Source organism: Larimichthys crocea, chromosome XVIII (assembly GCF_000972845.2).
Source record: "Larimichthys crocea isolate SSNF chromosome XVIII, L_crocea_2.0, whole genome shotgun sequence".
Lineage (NCBI taxonomy): Eukaryota > Metazoa > Chordata > Actinopteri > Sciaenidae > Larimichthys > Larimichthys crocea.
Window position 1 is genome coordinate 16,112,766 of NC_040028.1, and position 18,310 is coordinate 16,131,075.

At 42.3% G+C, this 18,310-nt stretch overlaps 1 protein-coding gene across 8 annotated transcripts in view; it reads right to left on the reverse strand.

The window, feature by feature from the left end:
- The window catches only part of mid1 (midline 1), a 28,220-nt gene extending 9,910 nt beyond the window's left edge, over nucleotides 1–18,310 (reverse strand). For 2 of the 8 annotated variants that reach the window (XM_019263179.2, XM_027291225.1), the window contains exons 1-2: nucleotides 10,233–10,477; nucleotides 2,989–3,710 (exon numbers count right to left, since the gene is read on the reverse strand). In XM_019263179.2, coding sequence (XP_019118724.1) covers nucleotides 2,989–3,654 — 666 coding nt within the window. In that variant the 5' untranslated portion in view covers nucleotides 3,655–3,710; nucleotides 10,233–10,477. Of the gene's footprint in view, nucleotides 1–518; nucleotides 579–2,988; nucleotides 3,711–5,493; nucleotides 5,738–8,729; nucleotides 8,810–10,232; nucleotides 10,478–11,949; nucleotides 12,209–14,524; nucleotides 14,547–18,205 lie in introns of those variants that run through there. The other 6 variants (XM_019263176.2, XM_019263178.2, XM_019263177.2 and 3 more) reach the window with 6 other exon arrangements.

The following is an 18,310-nucleotide window of genomic DNA, read 5'->3' on the forward strand; positions in this document are numbered from 1 at the left end:
ATGTGTTTGGAAAAATCAGCAACTATGAACAAGCTCAGCTGCATGCCACCTGGGTCCTGTCCTGTGTGCCAGGAGAGAGAGAGAGAGAGAAAAAAAATCTCTCTAAGATGGAAATTACTGTTTCCTATGTCACTCGAGCCTTCTAACAATGCAGCTAAGTGCGTGTAATAGAGGAGGTCAGCAAAGATAAATCAAAACATGAATTGGTGGAATGTGTCCCATTTAAAAAAATGACATCAAGCATTGAAGATATGATACAGAAGAGAAAGGATAAAGGATAAAGGACTCTACTCATCTCAAGTCCAACCCCCTGCTGTCTTTAAAACTTTATTATCTATGAAGAAATAACAATACATTAACTACCAAAGCAGTGATTCTCATGACTGTGTGGCAGACCTGTTGCAATGAGTGCAGAATATATTTTAATTCTGTTGCTTTTCAAAGGATAAAGCCCTTGAAAAGGCAACAACAACTAAATCTCTCCCTGAATGTGGAATCAAAGAAATGATGCTGATCACCTGGTCTGCCTCCTGGTATGAACGATCACGCCCCAGACAGAGAAAGCGGCCGGGAGATTTCTGCACAACGACAGCATGATCAAACAAAGGAGACAGGTTAAGACTGGTCCTCTGAGCTATCCTTGCAATGCAAAATGTTGCAAAAAAAAACGAATTGTTTGCTTTGCAACATCCCACGGTCCACGATGACTAAGCATTGTGATTGTAAAAAGAGAGGATCGGGGCAACACAAAAGAGTTTCGGGTGTTACTTGAGATACTGTGAATCCCCCCCCCCCCACCACCACCACCACCCCCACCACCACCACCACCTCCTCCCACTGCTTTTGTGAGTCATGCATGGACACTGTGAGTGTTTGTGAAAACAAAAGCAGACCCTCATTTTTATTTCATGCAGTGGGTGCCATGCTATTCTCAGGATACGCTTCAGGATGGACTGGAAAGCTCGAAACAATTGTTCTAAATACGAAACTAAAATAGTAACGCACTTTAAAGATTTAAGAGGATTTCCCTCGCTTCAATTTCATCCCAGCGCTAAAATTGCTATTTTCATGTCAAAGGCTTCATAATTACGTGTTATGTGGTTTTCAAATGAGCCCATGTGGTTGCTTGAGACACGTTAGAGGCCCGACAGTGTGACCGGTCAAAATCTCTTAAGATAGAATCTGGTTCGCGTCTATAATGGAAGGAACACAGAGACACCTTTTTATATTCTCCAGCTAACAGCCCCTTTCTCATGCCTTATTGATATCGGCCCATCTGCTGAAAGTGAGCGGTTCCACTTAACCTCAAACTGTGAAAGCAGTCTCATGCATTGGGTGTCAGAGAGAAAGAGAGAGAGAGAGAGAGAGAGAGAGAGAGAGAGCTTTCTCCTCACTTCATTTAAACTATTTATCTAAGGCTTAGGAGTTAATTTGATCTCAAAGGCCGGCAATATTTAATATTTTTTCACTGTAAATTAATCCCATGAAAGGACTTGAAGATGTAAATCTTTAAAAACAAGTCGTGAATATATAGCTTCATTTTTTTTTTTAAAGTCTTTAAACAGCTGTGCGCTGCATTTTTTTTTACTTCAAACAGAAGTAAACAGCGTCTTTGTCTGGGACTATTTTCGGCCGCAGAGCCGATGCGCTTAGCAAGTGTTTACGACAAGAGTGATGTTTATGTGGGATTGACTCAGAATAAACAAAAGTGCCCGTGTTCAGCACGATGAGGGAGCATGTCACCCAATGCCATTGTGTGGCTCCATGATGTGTTTTATTTTGGACAACAATGAAGGTCTATGGCACGGAGGAATAAGATATATCAGGCTTTGGCTGCACACACTAGTTAGAACGGACGTTTTTTTTCATGGGATTTGTTGACAATATTTAAAATTCATTAAGTGGGGAAGTCATTTTGTAGGGTTAGTTGTTTCATACTGTCCATACACATTATATTGTACAGTATAGTGCAGCTGTAGACCTGCTCAAAGATTATACTAGCTTCACATTTAATTTCATTTGCAGCATTAACTTATTTGCACCAAATAATGTCAATTATTTGCATAATTTAAAGACAGGTGGGATTTTATAAATTTTTAACAAAGTAAAAAAGTTGGTGTTTGATTTTATCTAATCCAAATCCTTTATTGACTCTTATTAAGTGGAACTTTCATCACCTGCAAGTCTTAAAGTTAGTTTTTTTAAAGTAAAGTAAAGTTTAAGTCACCTGTTGTCAGGGCGAGAAGCCAGAAATATCTTCTAAACTCAATCGACATTAACATGAATCAGGCTCGCGCAATTAATTTTCACGACCTGCAGCTTCGACCCGATAATGAGGTGAGCAGCGGAAGATGTGAAATGTGGCTTGTGAGCTGATACAGATTGGTGTGACCCACTGAAAATACATTTCTGAACCAGATGTTTTCACAAGCTATCACGATCTGATTCAGTGATATGTTATGCATGTATTAAAACATGTGCCACGTGCAGCTAGCTCATTGTTGAACTACAAAAAGTGAACTCCTGCTCATAGAGTCGTCGTTTCCAATGAAAAAAAGGAGCGATAAAACATTTTGTAAGAGATTGGTTAGTGTCGGGGCCTTACAAATCTGTCTATGCCGCCATTTTGGCTCCAAAATCAGAACCCAACCTTACAAAATAATGTCTAAAGCCAGTCGTTGATTATAAAACAGAGGGAGCAAATAATAAGATTTAGTTTTAGCCACTATTGTTACAGTACAAGATGCTGGTTTGAAATATATATATATATAACTTTTTGGAATTTGCTGATGAACTGTGGTTTATCTCAGAGTCTGCGCACAAAATTCAAATAAAGAAATGTATTAATAGGTTGTGTACATAGAGTGCAACCTGAAAAGAGGTTTGAACAAATGCTTTGAATTTTGTGAGACTAACATCAGCAGGGAAGGTTTTCTTCAGTGTGTCATACATCTCCAAACATTCCTCTAACTACACATCACTTCTTACCTTGAGTTTATCATATCGGTCACTCAGAGCGGCCACTTGGTGGTCCCGGTGTCGACCCACCAGCTTACACAATGCACAGATCAACTGTTCATCTGTCACACAATACATGTTGACCTTCTCATCCTCGTGCTCCAGACACATGAGACCTCGCAGATGGGAGTCCAGCAAGGGCTCGATCAGACGGTGGCCTGTAAAAGGCTTCTTGTTGGGATGTGTGGCCTTGAGACATTCGTCGCAGTATGACACCTCACAGGTGACGCAGGTCTTCACGGCATCCTGCGGAGGGTCCTGCTCGCAGAACTGACACTGCACCCGGTCACCGGGAGATGTCATGGCTTTGCAGTCGGGGACAGCTCGCTCCCGCCGAGTCTCGTTAGGAGAGTTAGGTCCGCTCAGGGAAGCCTTCTGGTAACGGTCGATGATGTTCTGTAATGTAACGTTGCGTTTTAGTCCCTCTAGGCCCCTCTGGTTGAGGGTGATGACATACCGACAGGTCGGGCACTGAAATGCACTGATGGATTGGATTGGCTCGCTGGGGGTGCAGTGTGACACCAGGATACGATGGGCACAGTTGAAACAAAGGCTGTGAGCACAGGGCAAGAGCAGTGGGTCCTCAAAAAGCTCCAGACAGATTGGGCAGGTCAGCTCCGACTCCAGTGTTTCCATCTTCAGGCAAAACAAAACGGGGACGTCAGCGAAATCCAGGGAAGCTGATCAGCTATCTGTAAAGAGGGGACAGAAATTAATTAGAAAATGGTGATTGCTATGCCAAGAGATAAACTGTGGGAAGTTATTTTTTTGAGCAGAAATACCACCAAACTTAACTGTGAGGACTTTCAGCTTTATTTTATCTCATGTGACATTGAATATCTTTGGATTTTGGACTGTTGATATGAAATTTCTACGATTCAACAGACTGAACGATTAATCTGTTAATGTTAAAATAATAAGCAGATACACAGATAAAGAAAATAATCATTGTTGCAGCCTTAATGTCCAAGTTTAGACACGTCCCACTTCAATAAAGTGGGACACTGTGTCCGTTATCAAGTGATTATGATAATAAAAACAAACTTATTCATCCCTGTTGTGATTTCATTTGATTTCCATTGCAGTATTAAAATGTGACTGTAAAGAAAACAGCGTGCTGCAGATCTTCCATGTCTGAATATGGAAATGAAACTGCAAACAGTAATACGAGCAAGCAGGACTCAGGACTCACGCACATACTATCACGTGTCCGAATATCATACATGACTTCAGCATGGTCCGTTTGTCTGAACTTACGACTCAAAGTATGCAGCAACTTCTCATTTTAATTTGGCGCAGGAATAGTCTAGCCTGTCCCCATGTGTTCCTCTCTATACTGTAGTCCGTAGGCCAGCAGGCCAGTGTGGACTGACAGCTCAGCCAAGCAGAAGTCTATTGGCCTGCTTGCTGATGGCTGGGGCTCCACACTATCACAGACACTAAGCCTTTGTTCCCGGCCAGTCAGACACCCCAGCTGCGAGTGGACACACTGTGCTCACAGCGTCTCTCTCTGTGTGAACTCTCTACCTCCACTCATTATGTGTGAAGAAGGCAAAAGCTCATTATCAGGACAGTCGGGCACAAGTAGCCTTTTGAAGTTGTGAGGATACAGCAATTACCTCTGAGCCACAGACCTGGGTTTGTTCTTCCCATTCTATTCAAATCTTCACAGACATTCAGCTATCCCACTGCCACTGTACAAGACAAGAGGCGATTGTTGCACTTGTCTCCGGTGACAACTGTGATGCATCTGTGGGCCTTTGTTTCGTCGCTATTTTGTTCTTTACAGACAAAGCGGGCGAATGCAGGTGTCTAAAAGTTATTACAGACGATCAAAGACAACCTCCTAACCGTGCAAACCCTCTCAATGTGTTCGACAAAACACGGTAAACATCACCCTTTTTGGCACAGCCATTGTTCTGGAGTTAATATTTTATCAATCATTTCCATATTCTCTTTAAAGTTTCAGATACTTCCCCTCGCACACTTTATTTCAGTTTCACTTCTAAACTAACCGCATGTTTGCAACGAATAATTCATGCATGTAAAAGTGGCATGAAGCCAAACTAATCTCTACAGAGTAACCGTGGATTTTAAACTGTTAATTACTTGTCCGGCATTCGATCCATTTGTTTGGCTTTTTTTTTTAAACTTTAACACACGAGATGACGTCTCATCATTTTTCAGCAAAGTTTTCAGCTACGACACAAAGGTTCCTGTACTCCCACAGGTCTCAAACAGGTTGATCGTTACATTGTCCAGACTGTCCTAAATACTAAATGAATAAAGAGCTTTGTATGACAAACACAATGAAAAGACGCTAATCCTCTGATGTCATCGCCTATGGTATAAAATACCACAGAAAGCTTGTAAACCAACACTGTGGCAAAGAGCCACTGCAAACTGCATTACAGCCCCAAGTACATTACGCACTCCTGAAAGCTCTCCCATTCATACACAGTTTACTTTACCCACCGATGGATTTCGCCCCACTTTGCACTGCCGAGACATTTCTGCTTGAAGGGAAAACTTCTGACCTAAATCATGAAAACATATTTATGACAACAAATGCACCAGCATGCCGTAGAGATGGCACAATTCTTCTTCGCAGCCCCCTCAAGTAATCCTGCAGCAAGAGCTGTCATTAGGCAAAAGATTGAGCAAGAGGTAGCAAGCACAACAGGAAAAGTTGCCCGACAATTCCAGGAAAGCCAGCTCCACCTACAGCTGGAGCGCTGGCCAGCACTGGAAGAAGAGAGAGAGAGAGCAGACAACAGAGAGAGAGAGAGAGAGAGAGAGAAAGAGAGAGAGAGAGAGAGAGAGCAAATAAGCAGTGGCACAGGATTGTGCACAGCCCCAGTCCATGTCCTCACAGGCAGGTTAGTGTCCTCTCAGCCATGCCCATTCAGAAATTCAAAGCATCAGGATCAGTTTCAGGTTTCCTTGTGTGACCGTCCCTCTGTTTTCTAGCAGCACAATGCTGAGGTTTGGAACTTTTCTTGGCTAATGCCACCAGGGATTCAGAGAGAATAAGCTGAAGACACAAACACAGAGAAGGCCACCTGAGAGGCAGCAGGGAGGTGGGACAGAGGTCTGCAATTCCCTCAGCATCCACAAAAACAAGGTGGAAAAAGGTGAATTACATCACAGCCGGTGTCTCCGGAGGCTTGTGATGTGGAATACACAATTCAGAAAAACCCACATATAAGCTCTGAAATCCTTATTCAGCTTCCTGAAATTGAAAAATACCTATCCTCTCTGACAGACAAGACTACAGATGAAGACAGAAACTGCATAACATCATCTGCCACATACAAGTATGTCCCAGTCGGCCCTCATGTGGGAATCACCGAGGTACCATCTGCTTACCATGTGCCTCTATTTCCAGACACACCCCCGCCGTGCTCCATTTGAATTCTCCTGTCATTCAACGGAGTCCCCAGAGTGACTATCCCGTCTGAGAGACAGACACACACACACTGTAAATATTAAAGACGAGCTAAAGTTCAGACAAAGCGGTGGGTGTGAGCGACATTGCTTTGGAGATGCACGTGGGAATGTGACTGGCATTCCCCAGGTTTCCCATGGCATTCCCCAACTGGTATCATAGAGCAAACACAACTGAAGAGAACCAGAAGAAAAGTAAGATAATAATAAAAACCAGGGTTTGTTTTTGATTTGAGTCTGCTTATTCTTCCTTTCGTCTGCTGCTGAGTGATACACGTCTATGCTGATACAACACTTTACATGCAAGTCTGATACCAATACTCATAGACAATGTGTCAATGTGCCGTTTCAGTATGAGTATTTCCGCATAAAAAGAGTACAAATCCATGTTTTAGTCAAAAGCATTAGATCTGATGACCAACAAGATTCATATTCCAATTCACTTAATTGTAATGCAGCCTTTAGGACGAGAAAACCACAAAAACTACATCTCAGCATATAATAAACAGAATCACATTGAAAAATCTAGTCAAACCAAAACCAATATTACATCTATATATTACTCTAACAGTCATGCTTGTTATGAGCAAACAGTTTGAAGAAAAATCTGCGTAATTTTCCTCCTTTCAGAGTGCAGCAGAGTTATGATTCGCAGTGCTCAGTGCTGAATATTTTTTGGATTTTTCAGTGCTGATGACACTACCGATATTAACAAACACACATTTTTTGCAGTGATATCTCAAACATGTTGATGTGGCAGGATATTTTAGGGTTTAAAGTCAGTGTAAAGTCAGAATAAATATGAGTTCTGAGTTTGTCAGACCAAAGAAGAAAGTGTTATTAACCACCCAGCCAAATTTGAATGATTCAAAATATCGACAACTTTATGAAATTAGGTGTCAAAATCGGGTAAAAATTCATTCTCAGCTCCAGGACTGTGGGGGCGTGTCCTCTGAAGGCGCTGAAGCCACGCCCCCACTCATAGGAGCAGTCAAGCAGCCATTTTGAAGCGACTGAAACGTGTCAGATGAGTTCAGAAAATGACACGACTAACTCTGAAACACTCTGAACGAGATTAATTAATCTCTATCTCTCTGCTAGGGGTGCAGCTCAGGGTGGCCTCAGCGTGTCATCGAGCCACCCTTTAAGGACCGCCCACAAAATCCTGGACTGAAAAACTGTTTTAACCTCTAACTCATTCCAACATATTTAATGTATTTTGCCTTTACACAGACTTTAACAATTAACCTTATTGGTCCAAAAAGACGTCAGCGCACCGAAACCTCACTGGAAATTGTATACATAAACACAACAGAACATAATAAACAGATCTAAATAACGTCAAACATCTTTTTCAGAATTATGTCCTATAAAAAATAGCACACATGCCAGCACAGGTTCTGCTGACATGACAGGTGTGACACTTCAGTGCCAACTGCACATTTGTGGTTTATTTGATTAGGAAGTAATGGGTCATTTAGGGATGAAACAATTACAATGTCTCAGATAGGAAGACAATTACCTGCTCAAGCACTTTCTAATCCTGTCGGTTATGCTCTTTTATCACCTTTAATGATGGCTCTTAACCATGTATTCAGCCACTGAAAGAGTATGATTACTCTTTGTCTTCTTTCCTGGGGCAGACACCTAACATATTTATCTGTAATCCTGTCTTCACAGCGTAGCTGTGACCAATGTGTGGCCTGTTGCTTGCTCCCTAAAGCAGCCAGCCAGCTCAGCAGCAGCAGCAGCAGCAGCAGCAGCAGCGGCCCACTCAAGCCTAATGTGATTTACAGCTGTAGCAGCACAAGCCAGCTGATTAGACTGACAAATCTACCTGATCTGCAGCTGCACACATTACTGAGATTAGCTGCATGAAGCCTGGACCCGGCAACATCCATTCTTACTGTTATTTAAATGAGTGTGGAGGGCAATTTAATTACAAATCTAAACAGTGAGGCTACCGAATTAAGAACTCATCTGTCAAACTGGATTACTATGAAAAGTTGGGAGTTTTTCTTTTCTTGCTGTGCACTCATCTGGCAATCTGATGTCCACGGACACAAAATGGCTCTGAAAGTAAAAGATGGCTCCATTAAGATAAACAGGATGTTTTATAATGGAGCCCCAGATGAGGAAATGGCACCAAAAAATCAATAATGTACATAATGTTTGGAGCTAATGGTGTTCTTACACACTCAAAAGTGGAACCAGAGGTCTAACAGTTCAGCCAAATCTTTCTAGATTTCTCTGTTACTTCTTACTGTTTGTGCTGTAGCATCACAAGTTGCACCAAAAGTCAGATTTCCTCATGGCTTGGCAGGTGACATCATCATAAAAAAAAATAATAACAACAATAATAAAAAAAAAAAAACTGTATCCTTTCCCACCAACCACAGGAACTTCAATGGTTTTCCAAGCATGCAAGTCTGCAGCAGCTCATGGAGGAAATGTTTCCAAGCATGCAAGTCTGCAGCAGCTCATGGAGGAAATGTTTCCCTGAGCTCAGAACTGCCGGGAAGAAGTCAGTATGTCAGTTAATATCAACGTGTAGAAACAAGTTATAAGTCGGTCGTACCTCGTGTGTTTGTTAACAATTTGCAGACGTCATAAAAAGTTTTTTTAATTATTATTTTATTGATGATGAAAACGGTCAAAGAGCGACATCGTGTGGCTGATTAACAAACTGCAACAGAAGACTACTCAGAATCTACTCAGAGTCTATTCATTTAAAAAAATGTCACCAAAAAATAACTATAATTCAAATGATACTGCAAACTTAATTTAGTCTAACTATGCTGGGTTTTTTTTATACTAATTGCAGCAACAAAAACAATCATCATCATCATAACTATTAACATGCACCAATCCGCCCTCCCCTTTGCTGACAACAGATGCAACATTACTTCATAAAGACCTCCACATGTGTTGCCGTGGTGACAGCTCGATATCTGTTTGTCACACTGGTGATCAAAGGCGGCTCGCTCTGGTGGGAAGATGTCTAACATTCCTCCTCACAGGAACAAGCTTGGTTACTAATTAATAAGGGAGACCACAGACCCAACTGCAATGTCCTAGTTTTACTCTCCATTAGCCTCATGTAAAATGACTCCTATGTGTGTGTGTGTGTGTGTTATGCATGTGGGCCTATCTCTAACTGTGTCCACATGTATTGGCAAGGGAGAAAAGTCTGTATCTCTTTATCTTATCAGTGGAGCAAATGGTATTTTGTAGGTCGTGAGGCTACCAGATAATGGATGAAAGTCTGAGGTCTTTTTATCCCCCTCAGTAAAAAAACTTTTATGATGACTAAGAAAAGGTGATACTTAGAGAGAAGGAAAAGAACAGGAACTGTAATTGTATCCTCAGAAATAATGTTGCAAGGTAGACTCCAGTGATCTCATTCAAGTGATATCATATTCTTTCAGATGGAGAGAGTGCACATTCATATATTTTAAAGAACTTCTACAGAGCAGACACTGACAATGAACACCTACTTTGGTCTGCTCTCTCTTTAAAGGCATTTTAATCACAAAATCCCCCCTTCGGCCTTCTCACTTAGTCATCTTATCTCTTTAAGTATTATCCACAGCTGAGAACATGAAGGAATCTGTGAGCACAACAAGGCCAAACAACCTCAGCACTTGCACAAAGCCCAGCCCTGGAGGCTTGGAAACATATGATGACTCAGTGTTTTGGTAGCAAAACACAGAGGCTCAGTCACATAAAAATACAGACTTATAGTTAAAGATGACCTTCTGACTTACCCGCCACATGATTACATCCATAAACAGGCAAGAGAGGAAAAAGCCACCTTTGAAGACAGTCAGTGTGGATAGGTTGGGCTCTGCCAGGCGGATCCAGAGCAGTGGACTAAAAAGTTTGAGTGGAGTAACTTGTCTCTCCCACTTCTTGTGAGTGTCTGACCCTCTAACCCTGTTCTCTAAAAACCTACTGAAAACCAGCAGGAGGATCGCAACTTTCCACCCTTTTTCTCTCTTCTCACTGAGGACTGTACCTATCCCATCTAGACACAGTGGGCTGCAAATTGTTACACTGGCCAATCACATAGAAGGGGCAGGACTTAAGCCGGTTTGGTCTGTCACTCTGGGCTATCAGAGTATGGAGCGTTGCCATAACTCCCAACAAAGCTTTGTTTTGTTGTCCTCAGAGAAACATCATCCAGAGATCTGATCAGCGTGCCACAAAAGAGACATTCACTTCATTAATAACACATTCTTTCTTGATTTGTTGTGCACGATTTCAACCGTGACATTTGCAAATAATATCAAGCATATTCAGGCAGAATATGAACTGCTGTTAGATTTGTCCTCAACAAGCACAGTCAGGGATTGCTGCAGCTGGCAATGAGATTCACGCTTAAGGCTAGATTCAATACATGCAAATGAAATAGTGCAGAAGCAAACACAGTAATCGATATTGAGTATACTCTACAGAAAGAGCAGCTTCGCTCTGTGTGTGTCCGAGTCAATGGGCTGATGCGGATGATCACATGGATGAGCAAAGACACATAAACAATCCATTGTTTTTGCATCCTTTGCTGGCAGCTGACATGTTCTTTACAGCGCAGATGGTGATCAAACTAACTTTTAGTTGGCAACTTACATGTAGCGACCTTATTTCTCAGAGCCCAATACACCCTTTTGTTTTTTCCATGTGGATACACTGAAATGGAAACACACAGGAATGTATTGTGGTTGCGACAGTTGACTTAGGTAGTGCTGAAAGTTGTCTCAGATAGTTGGCACCGCTCTTTGGCAACGTGGAAAATGTTCCCAACACAAACATGTACTGGCTGACACGACTGGCATCCAAACATCGATGCCGATCCATAAAGTTTGATCAGTTTCTCAGCTCTGGATTCGAGCCCACTGTTTTTACTGTTTAACTATGAGGTTTGAGGTATTTAGTTAGGGGGGCCTTTACCTTAACTGACCCTGTCAGCGACATCAACTCAGTGCTTTTAATGCAGTATCTCTGTTTAAAACAAATGTTTATGTTATGTGGTAAGACCCCAGCACATCAGGCATGGATAGATTGATTTGGATTAGTAGCAAACCAGAAACTCCTGCCAGGACCTCTTGTGTTTCAGTTTAGCCTGCGGGGTTCGATGAAATATTAAAAAGCAGTGCAATGAAAACAACTTAGATTTGAAGGCAGATAATGACTCAAGTAACACACACACTAACATATTGGTAATTACAATGCAAACACAGTGGTGTACCTAATTTAGGAAGCCTAAAAAAAAAAATCATTTAAACATGAAAAGAAAAACACAATAGCTGCAAAATCAACCACTGATATTTTGTTTATCCAAAAACAATTTCATAACATATATAGAAATATTGAAAAAGCAAGGTAAAGATTGCAAAGTGTTTTTTATTTTAACAGCAAAACTTTCTCTAAAAGACTTTAAGGGGACTTTTAAAGTGTCACCCACTGGAAATTCAGATGATCCCTTACCTCTCAGTCTGCTACTCAATCAACCAGACAGTCCATAGTCCGGGTGACAGATGAATACAGAAATAAAGCCCAAGAAGCGATATTTCAGAAAACACCGGCTTTCCTCAGAAGCTTCCTTTTAGCTCCTACTTTCTCTCTGGGCTCTCCTGTTTCGTCTGTCTAACTGCTATCTCTGAAATTCTCCTCACACAGCCTCTTCTACTCTAATCCTCTCTAAAAAAGAAGCTGAAAAACTGCTCCAAATGGTTCAACCAGGCGTCGACTTCTCAGGCTTTTCCGTCTTTGTATTATTTTGTTGGCTGGGATCATTAACTTACTCCCATGAGAACATAAGGAGGTAAATAACACCCCTCCTTCCTGTGGGAGGCTGTCAATCACAACTGATGATGAGGTGGTGGAGGGGAGGTGGTGGTGGTGGTGGTAGAGGGGGGGTGCGCTTTTTTAGTTGCCAAGACGGAGCTCCTGATTGGTCACCAGGGAACAGAGGTGCCCTGCATGACAAATGGGAAGCACTGGGATGGATGGGCCTGCGGAGATGCTCAGCTGAGGTGCACATTTATAATCGACTTTTTTTATGCAGCGCTCATTTGCAAACAAAGGCGCGGAAATGAGTGACTAATCAGAGTTGACACAGCAAATGTATTTAACACGGCTGGATTCATGAAAATGCCATTTATGTTGTATACTAACGAGCTGAACGTTGGAGGTCAACATGAAGAATCAAAAAAAAAATCTTTACATGACTCTTTGGTACAGTCTGGTCACTCAGTGGGGACACTGGGGAGGAAGGCATAAAGCTTCCGTTGCCATGGCGGTGTGGCAGGAGCAGCGATGCATCTTGGCGCTTGAGCCAAATGCCACTCTAATCTTTTCATTGGCAAACCCTCAGCTCTCTCTTCACAGCTTGTTTGTTTCTCAGTCAAGCCTACTGCTGTCTGTCACTCTCTGCTTCTTTCCAACATCCCATGCCAATCTGAAAGTCTGCTGCATTTTGTAAGGAAACCAAATGTGTAAAGACACTGTTAGCAGAAAAAAAAAAACAGTTCCCGAGATGGGTCACTCTGCTCCCAGTGACTCCCAGACTAAAGTCTCAGGCTGACAAGCAAGGAGAGACAATAGACAAATTAAGCATGACTTCCACCGTGATTCCTCTAATGCATTTGTAAACAGCACAGCACACAGCCATTTCCTGGGTAAAACACACACACACACACACACACACACACACACACACACACAGCTACATTATTCTCACATCACCACTCAGATGTATGCCACCTTTCCGGTAATTTACAACGGCAAGAAAATCTACAAGACAGTGTTATTGCCTCTGCCCAAGGCCACACACGGCCGTGTATCCATAAATTGTCTGTGAAATAATGACTTTGCTACTTCATTCCACTCGGATGCGATGAAATGCCATAAAACTCATGACATTTACATGGATTGTCGAGTCACGTTGACATTTGAGGCCAGTGCTTCTTAAAGGTGAAAACGGTGGGACACAACCGCGGTCGATCCAAAGTCACTCCTCTCGCTTCTGAACTGTAATAAACATTAAGTAGGAAAAATAAAAAAGTCTGTGTCTGTTTTAACCATTCCAACAAAACAGAAAGCTTGTCCAGGCTGCGGTTTGAAGCGACCGTTCCCACCTCACCCACTGGAAATCCAACCTGATCCTTGATCCAAGCTCACACATGAAGTTTATGTGGCTTCCAGTGCTGAAAATATACGAAGAAAACCATGTGTGTTTGTGTATTCCCGGGCCTCGGTAGCAATTTAACTTGCGCAAATCATAACAAATGCGATGATATTGTTTAAAACCAAATATCTTGACTGTTCCATCACAGCCATTTGATAAAATACGACTTAAAGGCACAACCTAATCTAGTCCAGAGGTTCGGATGCCGACAATAATTTCTTGTTTATGTTTTTTGTATAAGTGGCAATCATGATGTTGATGTTCTTGGTGTAATCCTTGTAAAATTACTTCCAGAAATTATGTTGCATTATACTATACATATATTCTCTTATCAATAAGTAACAGCACTGTAGAAATAATTATTCAAAACAAATGAATATTCATCCCCGCTAAATAAGGCCATTTGCTGCCTGAGGCGGTCCTCTCGGTGGCAGTTGGCACATTAGAGTGTATTAATTGGGAAAAAGAACTGAAAAGGGCCAGAAAAGCTCCTCCTGAAGGAGTAGATAACAAGTTGGAACAAAATAGGCTGTGAAATCTGAGGTTATACAAACTTTTGATGGGTAAAAAAGAAACAGGATTCCTCTCGGGGACCAAACCAGGCTAGCAGCAGAAATTTGTACAAGCTACATCATCAAGGTTATGCTTCACCTTGGTGCCCAGCCACTGGCAAGTGCAAACTCATTTTGCAGTGAACAAAGAACGGCTGAAATCTACACAATGTAAGCTGTCCAAACCTACAGTATGTCGAGAAGAAAGAGTCACGTCGCCCCTCATGGTCAACTTCACCTGGATTGCTCACTAAAATAACACATCACAACTTTTCTATTAGATCCAGCAGCCAGAACAAAAAAGGCAGTAAGCCTGACTTACATGCTAGATTGTCCTCTTGGGTGATCCTGGGTGAACACAGCAAGAAGAAGATGCATCTCCCAGTGACGACTTTAGTGGCACATGGATGAGAGACTAAACAAAACATACAGTAGCATCCAGGCTAGACTCTTCACACACTCCCTCCCTCATTGCAAGAGCACCCCACCCTGCCACTGCCCCAGCCCGTATGCTCATGCGAGCGTGAAACATGCCCAGGAAGCGTCACTTCCACTGGGTCATTTCATGGATACTGTCTCCATTAATGCTTTGGCCCATCAACCCCCAACCACCCCTCCTCCTCCTCTGTGGGGTTGCTCTTGCTCTTGCCCCTGGCTCCACACCCTCTCGGCAATAAGACAAAGATGTCGCAAATGGAGAGACAAAAGAGGAGGGGGTGCATGAACCTTGGGGACCATATTTTGATGAGTTCCTGACTAAACGACCAGGCCCCGAACAGATGGGATCAGTCTCCGGGGCTGTGCTGCATGGTTGCATCAAATATACAGCTCTATACATGCCCCTGTATTCACTAAACTCGTGCGATCACAGAACGCATAAGACAGCACGGAGTCGAATATCATGTTGTTTGCTATTAGGCCCTCAGAAACAAGTGTAATTAGAGTCTGAGTGCACATGCCTAATTGAGTTAGCACATGCTCTGGCATCAAGATTGTGTTTTTGAGTGCAAACAATGATCTAAGCAGCAATGATTGTTCTCCTAAATAGGACAGTCCAAAACAGCCACTACTTATTTTGCCAATAAACAATAAGATGAAAGCGTACTGTGTCCTCATCGTGGCAAAGGTTCAGGATTTTAATTGCTTTCATCCCCAAGGCATACTGCCCATAACTAAGCAACACAAAACCAATCCAAACATCAACCAATTAAATGAGCACCAAGCCAATTAACACAGGCGCCAATTTATCTTTGACTTGGAACAGACGTGATATTTTGGTGCAATTAAAGGTAGAATTCGGCTTAACGGTTTGAGCTATTTATCAGGAGGCCTGCTGGGTAGAGACTGTAAAATATCTGCTGCTGTGCACGCTCGTCACATTAGCCAGTGTCGATGTGCATTTCATGTGCTTTATGATTAGCTGGCACAACATACAGGACTGTTGCAAGCATTGACCTGGAACTGATTCCTTTCCTGAGTATGTTTTAGCTATATTGGTGCTGCGTTAATGCTGTGCCAACAACAGAACCAATAGTCAGCCTAGTTTTCATCTCTAATATGATGTAGAAGACCAATAAATTCTGTAAGTTTTAACGGGTGTGATTGAGTTTAACATAAAAGACTCGAAAAATGAGACTTCAGGGATGTAAAAATGCCTTAAAGACAACGTAGGTCAACGATATCAAGGCCAAAGGAAACATTCAAACATCACTCCCCATGAAAACCATACTCTGCGGTCGAAAACAACACAATGAAATACTGTGCTGTCTGGCATTTTCTCGCTGAAACGAAACAGTGAAGGAGTTTTTGGGGAAAGTAAGGTCATGTGTTGTGTTCAGTCCACACCACAGCCTCATGGCCTGAAAACTGAAAATCTTGGCTTTTATTTTTTCCTGAGAAAAAAAAAAAAAAAAAGCATCCTTCAGAAAGGGTGCGGTGAACGCCTGCCACATTCTTCGCTGCTCGGAGAAGTCTGTAATTGCTTCCAGCTTCTGAGGAGATCTACTGTATAAAACTGGTGTCACGTCTTTATCAAGAATCTTCAGCAACACTGAACTTATCTCTTATCAGAGACGAGGCTGGTGAAACTCTCAAGCTTTCCTGTCTGCCAACTCCACCTAAAAGCCAGTATGTAGTCTTTTTACAAGTGGCATTTAAAGACAACTCTTAAATGCATAAAGTTTTACTTCAGCACCTGTACTGTTCCTACGTATTGCAGTCAGAGAAAACCGAATCACTGCACTAAGACCGCCCACACTAAGAAATGCTGGAGGAGGTTTGAACATCTGTTGTGGTGTACCGTCTTCATGTGTCCAAGGAGACAAAGTCAAAGCCAAAGGCAGAAGCCCAGCTGTTAGGATCTGGGTCATCTGCATTCAGGCTGAGGGATGTTTTTCGAAACTATCTGCTGAGGATAAGACACCTTTGACAGTGCTGTCACTCTTACAGTTAGCGCCTATCGCCGATAACCACAGCAGTGTGTAGAAGAACATCAATTCAAGAGGCCTGTGTCTGCTGTGTTCCAGATGCTCTAAAAAGGGTAAGGAGCAGTCAAACTGATCCGTTTTCTGCTTTTGCTGTGAACCTTGGCTCGGTATGGGCCTACAAAATATCCTCACTTCATCTACATGTCAACAAAGCATTCCTCCAAGACAGCGTAGGACACATTCCTCATTCTTGGCTCCATAAAACACATTCTCTAGAGTTTAAAATGGGTTAAACATTTGCTTTTTTTTTTCTCCCCCAGCAGCGGTAACACTGATAAAAGAATATTCTCTTCAGCTGCACGGTGTGGAGTCGACACACACACACACACACACACACACAGCACCCCATTTCCATCCACAGTTACTGAACCAGCGTCGGCTCTCGCCCTGTCACAACAAGCAGCCCCAGAGAGCTCACAGCTGCTGATGGAGACAGTTTTGTTTATGATTTGGAATGAAAATCGGCGAAACACGACTTTGTGATGAGAGGAAGAGAGAGATTTTCAAAACAGATTGAAAAATCACCACACAGTCAAAGCACTCAAGGAACATAACAGTGCAGTCATGCAAATGAACTGCCTTCCCTGTCCACTTTATAACATGAAAGGAGGTGGCGGAGTGAATAGAACTCAATACCAAAGGCACAAAAGATTAATACGAATAAGAAAACTTTACTTTCAGTCTCTTAAAACTTGGGAGGAAGAGGGCGTCTCGTGGCAATAGCAGAACCAGATGCCTGCATAAAGGAAAGTACTGAAAACCAAAATGAATTCGCCAGAGTTCCCCATCCGCAGTTATCTGGCACAAATACGCATTCTGTTCTCTCTTAGAACAACACGGCATCGCTTTGACTCTCACCAAAACAAAAGTTAGAAGGGAGAAAAGGGCCACTCGTGCTCATTGAAAATCACAAGCCTCGTTGTACAAATACACAAAATCTTGGATAACTCGTGTATGTTTTTCCGCACAGGAAATGTTTCATTTTTGCCAGTTCACTAATTTGCCAGCAGCTGTTTTATAAGGAAGCTGATATCGGTGTGTGTTCCACTTACAGCAGATGTGATGCATGTGCAAACAGGATGAAACCTGTTGTTGAGAGAGCATATCCGGTTCCCCTCTAAATTAAAATTCTTATTGAGAAACACACGTGTTACACATCTAGTGCAGTGCTTCTTCTTCTTCTTCTTCTCATACAAACCTGTTGTTCACTTCTGGGCATCCGTGCATGTGTGTCTCTAAACTGTGCAGGCTGCAGTATGTTGATTCACATGTAGAGGGAAAGCAGCACCCCGAGTTTTATAGATAGAGATTCAGTGATTGATGTGTGACACGATACAATTATTCAAATATGCAGTAACTCAGGTAGACCTTAACGGGAGCTGCTATGCATGAGGATTTAGGCTCTGACTCAACATATAGCTCAATCCTGCCATTAACAATGCTACTCTGAAACAACTTTAAAACCTACCGCCAATTAAACCCATAACCTGATGCCTGTAAAGGTTATCAGATCTTACCTGCTTCCCCATGGCTGCGGTGGTATGTGTCTCTCCCTTGGTGAATAAATACTAGGCTAATACAGAGTGTGACTGTTAGGCAGCTGGTACTTCCCCTGAGGTAAA